Source organism: Spermophilus citellus (assembly GCF_964194105.1).
Source record: "Spermophilus citellus genome assembly, chromosome: 17".
Classification (NCBI taxonomy): Eukaryota; Metazoa; Chordata; class Mammalia; order Rodentia; family Sciuridae; genus Spermophilus; species Spermophilus citellus.
In genome coordinates, this window is record NC_138199.1 from 54,164,289 (window position 1) to 54,172,942 (window position 8,654).

An 8,654-nucleotide genomic window follows, 5' to 3' on the forward strand; every position below is an offset into this window, starting at 1 on the left:
CTTGGTTATCAACTTATAGGTGTCTTTTTAGATTTTGCACTTTTACATATTTGAATTTTTTTCATAATTAACCATCTAATGTAAGAACTGGGCATGGTGGCGCATACCTGTATTCCCAGCAGCTCAAGAGGTTGAGGCAGAAGGATCCCAAGTTCAAATCTAGCCTCAGCAACTTAGTGAGGACCCTGAGCAACTTAGTGAGACTCTATCTCAAAGTAAAATTTTTTTTAAAACGTCTGAATATGTGGCTCAGTGGTTGAGTGCCCCTGGGTTCAAGCCCCAGTACAATAATAAAATAAAAAACAATAAGAAAATAGCAGCCCTGCCTGTTACACTAGGTGCCAATTACAGTTCATAACCATGTCACAGTGCACTTTAGAGCCAATATACTCTCGCCCAAAGTGTGAGCAGAGTAGTAACACTAAACCCTACTCAGATATCTCAGAAACTAAACTGGTTTTGCCCTGAGAAAAAAATTTCTCACCGCTTTCTCTTCTCCACTAAAGAAAACATAGTGCAGAGTAAAGAACTAAGAATAGTGCCCCTGAACACTCTTATCCCAGCATGAACACCAAGTTTTGTTCAGTACTTTACATACTGAACAGTAAATCACCATGTATCTACCATGCTGACAAATTTGGGCTGTCACTCACAGGCATAGAACAGGGTTCTTGGGAGGCACTGGACCCTGATAAAGGTGACTGCAAGGTCACTGTCAGTGAACAGGGGTCCCAGCATATAGGAGAAGTGATAGATTGGACAAGGGTGATTTGCATGAGGTGGCTCTTGGAAATGAAGAAGGCTGAAGTGCCCAAACTGGATCTAGGACATCCCGAGCACAGCAGGGAGTGTCACCCAGATGATTTTCCAAGAAAGGGCCCGAGGCCCAGCGACATCAACAACAAAGGAACACCAGCATCAAAAGAACTGGAATATAAGAACCCAAGAATTTAAGACTAACATTGCAGCGGCGTCATCACAGCACTAGAGGAGACATAACTAGCTTGTTGGTCAGTCTGGGGACAGGGGTAGAATCCTTGGCACCTCCCACAGCATGTCTAGTGATGGGAGCCATTAACCTTGGCAAGACATCAGAAAGCACCAATAGGAACCAGATGCAGCACGTCTGTCACCTTTAGTATTCACAGACACCAGAGAGAGAATAATTTAGGGAAAGGTGCCAAAATTCAAATTTAGCTCTGGTGGTTAAAAAAAAATACAGATTAGCAGATTTAAAAATCTGTTGACAATGACTCGGATATGAAGGAGAGGCCTTTCTACTATCATGAGTTATGCAATGTTTCCCAAGGAGAGTTTCAGCAAGGTTTTTTGGGGGAAAGTGGGGTTCCCGGGGTTGAACTCAGGGGCACTCGGCCACTGAGCCACATCCCCAGTGCTATTTTGTATTTTATTTAGAGACAGGGTCTCACTGAGTTGCTTAGCACCTCGATTTTGCTGAGTCTGGCTCTGAACTCACGATCCTCCTGCCTCAGCCTCCTGAGCCACTGGGATTATAAGTGTGCGCCACCGCACCTGGCTTTCAGCAAGGTTTTGAGACTAATAGTACCATGTATCCTCAGGAAGATGTAGAAGCTCTGGGTTTTTGTTTGAAATCAGTTTCCTTCCCTACTAGTCACCTCATTCCTAATTGCCAAATGGAGAATGAACTCTGGGTTCAGTCCTGTTGCCACTCTTCCTCATCATGTAAGCGAAAAACTGAGTAGCAGAGCTCCTGTTATAAGTGTTCAGTAAATGTTAACTTCAGGCCTCGTCTTTCGGGGTCTTGGGAAAGAAAATATAGAACTTTCCATAAATGTTACGCATTGCATTCTATTGAGTAATGTCCCATAACGAATGTTTTTATTGTATTCAGATGAGGCCTCTTGCCTCGGTGTTCCTGCCAGCTGAATGCCATCCTGAGCAGATGCTGGCATTCCTTAGGCTCAGCGAATGTTCATGAATCATGATGAAGACCTTTTAGGACAGGGTGAATCTATAATGCCCTCTTCTGCTTTCAAGAGGCTTTACAAGAAGCACATACGGAGTGAACACACTGAAAAGGATGAATACAAATGAGAATTGTATATGCAACAGGAAAGTTTATTAGGAGATTCGGGAAACTACAGGAAGAGCAGAAGCATCAGAGAGATCCACAATACACCTCCTGTGGCCCCTTCACAGCTCCAAACTCTCAAACCATCAGAACATGGAGAGAGAGGCCCTGGGAGAAGAGGTCCCAGGGGGAGCTCAGGTTGAGAACCCGGTCACAGCGCTGGGCATTTGTTCTCCTTCCAGGCCATGATTCATGGCGATGCTGGGCGTGGGGTCAGAGAGGCTGAGGTGGTCTACCGATGGTCTTTCTGTCTTCATGCAATCCTCCTTTTGGCCCCTGGGTATATCTAGCAGGGCCCGCAACGGGAGCGTGAAATGCAAGGATTGGTGGCACAGGGTCCAATGGGCTTGTCACAGGCATTGGTGGTGGCACAGGGGTTGCAGGGCAGCCTGGGACACAGAATCATTAGGTCGTCAGCATGAGAAGAGTCATTTTAAAAAGAGAGGGGGCTCAACCCCAAAGAGACATAAGAACAAGTAGAATCCACTCCCCAAAGTCTTAGGAAGCCAAGCCTGGTTTAGATCACTCCTTCTACAGATTACAGAGACTGTGGCAGGAAAGAGCACAGAACACTCGAGGTAGAATCCCAGCCTTCGCTCCATAGCCCTGGAGTCAAGGGAAAGTCACTGCATCCCTGTGATCCTTAGCCTCCCGTCTACAAAATGGGACAAGTGTAAAAAATCCTCCCCTCAAAAATATATATTGTGGTTATATAAACACTGTGTTAGATGTCAGTGGTGTGTCTTCTTAGTTAATGAGTCATCTTCCCTTCTGACACTCAAATGTTTATTATGGGATGGTTGTAAATGATGCCCTCTGCCTGCTCCAAAGGGTTCTAACAAGAATCAGGAAAGCAATGGATTTGAATGTTTTGGTTAAGTCAGAAAGATAGGTGATTGCTAAGCAAGGCTTTCCTTTTTGACACAACAAGCCATCCCTGAAGATGTAAAGCATTATTTACCCAGCAGAAGCCAAAGGATGATTTTCACCAGTGGAGAAAATACTCATAACTATTTTTTTTTAACAGAAAATCATTTCAGTCCAGGTGATGCTAGTAATAAATACCCTGACTTTCCCACAGCTGGAGGTAAAACCCTGGCTTCTACAGATACACTGAAACTTGGTCCTCGGAGTCCTGTTTTATCCTTGAGTAGAATTGTGACTTCCAGGTACTCACTTGCAGTCCTCGCTGTCCAGCAGGCCCCGGTACGTGTTGATCTCGCACTCCAGCCGGGCCCGGATGTCCAGCAGCACCTGGTACTCCTGGTTCTGACGCTCCAGGTCAGCCCGGATCTCCGCCAGCTGGGACTCCACGTTGGTGATCATGCCCTGCACCTGGGACAGCTGGGAGCTGTAGCGGGCCTCACTCTCTGTCAGCGTGTTTTCCAGAGAGTTCCTCTGTGGTGGGGGAGAGAACAAAGGGAGTGTCAGGAGCTGCTCCTTCAAAACCGCTTCCAAAGAAGTCACCAGCTTCCAGGGCTGAGGAGAGTGTGTGGCCCACAGGTGAGTCTGCCTCCCCGACTTCACGCTGCTCAGCAGCAGGTCTGAACAATACACACCAGGTTGTGCTGGGCCTGCAGCTCAATCTCCAGGGCGTTGACCGTGCGTCTCAGCTCGATGATCTCCGCCTGGTAGGACTGAAGCTGCTCTGAGCTGGACACCACCTGCTTGTTCAGCTCCTCAGTCTGCAACACCCAAGGAGAGGAGACAGGATCAGACCCTGCCCTAAGGGCCCTGGGGCCTGGGGTTCTGGGTCAGGTGCTCGGATGCCCACCTGGGTGGTGAACCACTCCTCCACTTCCCTGCGGTTGGTCTCCACCAGGGCCTCGTACTGACTCCTGGTCTCATTGAGCACTTGGTTCAGGTCCACGGTGGGGGCAGCGTCCACCTCCACGTTGAGGCGGTCTCCAAGCTGGCAGCGCAGGGTGTTGACTTCCTGATGGGAAGAGAGGAAAGATTGAACTCACAAAATAATGTGTGTAAGTGTGTCCAGTGTGGTGGGAAGTGAAATTAGGAAGTGCAAGTTAAAATCTAGTTGATGTAAAACCTAGGTAACCAGCCTCCTCTCATAGTTTCTTTCCTCATCTAGATCAGGAGACTGGTTGATTAAATTATTGCTAATATTTCTTATGACTCCAGAATTTTTTCATTTCCTTCTGATTTTCCCTTTGCTCTGTGAGCAGCCTGGCATGACAATTGGTTTTGCTACTTAAATGTAGAGAAACCAGATTTATCTCCTATCCACTTCCTGTCTTCTATTTTCATGTACTGTCTTCTACAGCTGTAGAATGTAGAACATTCTGTTTTCATGAGAAAACAGAATGTTCGAGACATGCATCTGATTTCCTAATATTGCATTCAACCATGAGATCTCAGTCAATCACCAAGTTCCTTCATTTCTCCCATCGTTCTATCTATTCTTCCATCCATCTATCCGTCCATTTATCCAGCTTGGATTCCAGTTATCTAGGTGACACAGAGGATTAGAAAGTGTGCTATCTCCTTCCAGTCTTGATATTAATTTAGTACCTATTTGGAAGATAATAAATCTTATCAAACAATAGCAAGTATTTTAAAGATCATTGTGTGGGCTTTTGGCCACTCATCTGGCCCCCGGTGATGAGCTGACCACACTCCTTTATGTGAAAGAGGTCAACATGTGACTCATTCCACAATAATCCCCCAAGTATGTTTTGAGCCACCAGAAACCTACCTTACCCTTCTCAGGGGTGTCATGGAGTATTGTGTATCTCAGTATTGTGATGTTGGGGGCTGGGACTTTCTTACCTGTTCATGGTTCTGCTTGAGGCTCAGAAGCTCCTCCTTCAGGGACTCCACCTGGGCCTCCAGGTCAGACTTGCACAGGGTCAGCTCATCCAGGATTCTGCGCAGGCCGTTGATGTCTGATTCCACCAGCTGCCGCAGGGACCTCTCCGTATCGAACCTGCGCACACAGCCCAAGGTCAAGGAAGAAGATTCTCTTTCTTAAGCTTTCCTAGGTTGACCTAGTCAAATTCATTATATCTTGAAATATTTTGAATTTTTAAAAAGTTTTCCAAAAGGAAAAGCACCATTGTGCTGGGTAAGGAGACCTACTTCCTCAGCGAGACCCACCAAAGAGGCGCTGGTGGGATTGCCTGTGTGTGGGTGCATCTATCATTAACTAACCGTAAAGCACACAATCCTAGCACTAGGTGAAGAGACTTTGGCTTTTAACCTAACTCTAGCTCAGTGCACGAGCCCTCCCAGCATCATCTAGAAGCTTCTGCTGGAACATTCCCAGGACAGGTTGCTCATCACTTTGTAATTCTGCCTGCCTGTCACTACACGGCCAGGGTCATCACTGAGCCTTACTTGGTCCTGAAGTCATCGGCAGCCAGCTTGGCGTTGTCAATGTGCATCACCAGCTTGGCGTTCTCAGACTTGCTGCACAGGATCTGGGGATGGGATTAATTGTGAAATGAGTTATGCTAAGAAAGGAACGTCTTGTTACTTAAAGCAAAAAGCAATTTCTTTCATCCACAGTCCTTCCCGATAGCTTGATGTCCTTTCAGATTTTCAGTTTGGTGATGCTAGGAGGATTCATTCATAGAACTGATCATTTCAAAATTAGAACAGTCAAGGTGAAATGTCATGAATTGTACTCTTCTTGGTCTATGTCTGATTTCCTATAGGAACTGAGACAGGTAGGTAGCCAAGGCTCAGGTAGGGCAACCAACCATCCAAGTTTGCTTAGGATGGAGAAATTTCCTGAAATGTTAAAACCAGACAAGTCCCAGGCAACCAAGACAACTGGGTATACTATCCTCACACCACCTTGTTCCATCCCCTACTACTTCTCTCCGATCTCCTCTTGTGTGTTTGACCATGATTTGCATGAAGCTTCTTTCTCTACCTTAAATGCCCTTAGATGCCTCATCTATCTGGCAAAACCCCTTCCCTCTCTGGCATCCCCAGGTGGCCCCTTCCTGCACGTGTCTTCTCCAGTGGCACTCACTCCTTGGAGCCTTTGTTATGGTCATTTGTTTCTTTACTACTCTCCCCTATTAGCTCTGAGCTCCTGAAAGAAAGATGCTGTCATAGTCATTTATCCCCCACCCCAGCACTGTGCCTGACATGTGCCAACTGTGGGTAAATAAACAATGATATTCATATTGCACGACCCTCCTTTGACATTCACTTGGCCAGCACTATGCAAGATGGATGGAAAAGCCCTTCCAAGAACCAAATGTCTATGCAATCAAGTATAAACGCCGACTCATCCTTCAAACCCCACTCAGATATTGGTTCCTCTGGGGAGCTCTCTAAGTCCCACCTCCATGTCCTCTCTTTACTTGCACCCACTTCTGCATTTATGACACTGCATTGTCACCGGTATACATGCCTGCTCTAGAGAGTGGTGTGTGTGTCTCCATATACTAGCGAGGCTTCTGAAGTCAATGGCTCTCTTGTTTTACCAAAGACACTCTTAATACAGTCTTTGAGGACTCATTCAGGAAACCACTAGCTCAAAGTACTGATTCAGGTATACATTATAATTCACACTATAATTCTCTGACAAGCAGATTCAATGTCATAATAGAACTAAAAAAAGCAGATATTTGGGTTTTAGGTTAAAGAAAAAAACAACATAAGACGTCTGTGACTAATTTGTAGCCAATGCCTTAACCTAGTCCCATTCATAGTGATTCCAAAATGGATAAGGCTATTTGGTGTCCTATCTAAGCCAGTGGATTCTGTATCTCCATCACTGTCAACAATAGCTGCAAACAGCCTTAGAGTCCCTTGAAAGCAGATATGGAAAATTTGGATAAAGTTCATTAAGTTAGCATTGCAGTGACCACCCCCTCACCTTCTGCTGGAGCTCCTCGATGGTCCGGAAGTAGGACTGGTAGCTGGAGCACACCAAGGGCTCCTGCTGCTGGTTCCGCTCCTGGATGCGGGCCTCCAGCTCCGCGTTCTCCCTCTCCAGCTGGCGCACCTTCTCCAGGTAGCTGGCTAGCCGGTCGTTCAGGAACTGCATGGTCTCCTTCTCGCTGCCGTTGAAGGAGCCCTCACAGAACCAGTTGCAGTTGCCCACGTTGGCGGGGATGTTGCAGGCCCCGGGCAGGGTGCAGCCATGGCAGCTGTGGGGCACGCAGGGCCGGGAGGAGCAGCTGCTGCGGCAGCTCACGTTGGACAGGCAGCAGTAAGGCATGGTGCTGGGAGGGAGCAGAGCTCTGAAAGTCAGTTTCAAAACCTGATTTCTTTTCTCTGGAGTAACTCCTGGTCCTCTCCAGGGCTTTATATACTGTCAGTAGTGGGTGTGGTGACCACATAAAGCATTTCCCTCCTTTTTCCTTCTTTACCAATTTTTCCATTTGTTATTTAGCCATTCTGCATGAGTCCTTGACCTCATAAAATGTTTTACTCTGGCTTCTTGCTAAGTCAGGACTCCTCACCAATCACGCTAGTTAGTTAAGTAAGAGCTTCATGGTTTAACTTCAAAGTAACCAACTTTGCCAACAGCAGCACTTATTCATGGGGCATTAAGTTAGAGTGACCGCCGTACCCTGTCCTCCAGTGTTGGGGGCACTTCAGTATCTCTCCTTCCTAAACAAGGAAGGGCTTGTGCCTTATCCAGCTCATATTCAGTTAGGACTCTGGGGGAGAGGGGCCACCTAAGGAATCCTCTCTGATAACAAGGCTGTTTAGTAGGGAATCCTGGAAGCTCCGATCGGAAAAGATTCACAAGGCTATCCAACTCAGTGTCTCTTGGCCATTCCATCCAGGCAGAGGGAGACAACTCTACCTTCTTCCTATAGGGCTGCAGGAGTTTTCCAGGCTCCATTTCTACTACAATCCTTACAAAAATATCAAGAGAACTAACATTTTAGGACCACCTACTATGTAGGTAGCACCATACTATGTGTCTACACACAGAGAGACTCTAATTGGTGGTGGCTTCTGCTTGCTGAGTACCCACTATGTTCAGGAACCTCATACACATTATTTCTTTCAGTCCTCACAAAATTTGGCAAGAATTTGCAGGGCTGCCTCTGATGGGGTGCCCAACTTTCTAGAACTCCTGCATGGGAGAGCCAGGATTCAAATGCAGATCTAATTCCAAAGGCTATGATCTCTCCACCACTTTGTATTATCCGTCCATTCTAATCTTCTCACTATGAGATGCAATAATGTGGAAATTGGTTGAGATCAGTGGAACTCAATCACTACTAGATGAAATATCATCCTAAATTAGAAAGAGCCAAGAAATAACAAGTCTGTTCTTCACTATGAAAGAACCAAAAGTCATTTATATTCTAACAGAAGTTTGCTAAGCAAGAAATGCACCATACCTTCAAGAAGTTTTTTTTTTTAAAAAAAGGAAACTTCTGGATAATCTAATATAGAAACTCCTGAGGCTAGTTAACCAAAAGATGTGATCCTGCAAAGCCACCATATTTTCACAGGTTTAGGTGACATTTCATGACCATCATTATGTTTTGGCAGCATGTTCTTGCCTTATATTCTTCCAGATGGAGCTATGAACTGTAAGAAC

General features: G+C 46.0%; 1 protein-coding gene across 1 annotated transcript; it reads right to left on the bottom strand.

The window, feature by feature from the left end:
* Nucleotides 1–2,399: 2,399 nt before the first annotated feature.
* On the bottom strand, nucleotides 2,400–7,310 carry LOC308636566 (keratin, type I cuticular Ha3-I-like; the record flags this gene model as incomplete). The annotated part of the gene is made up of 7 exons (XM_081272128.1): nucleotides 2,400–2,502; nucleotides 3,291–3,511; nucleotides 3,673–3,798; nucleotides 3,888–4,049; nucleotides 4,901–5,057; nucleotides 5,468–5,550; nucleotides 6,966–7,310. The coding sequence occupies 7 exons, from the start codon at nucleotides 7,308–7,310 to the stop codon at nucleotides 2,400–2,402; spliced, it is 1,197 nt and encodes a 398-aa protein (XP_081128254.1).
* Between the last annotated feature and the right edge of the window lie 1,344 nt (nucleotides 7,311–8,654).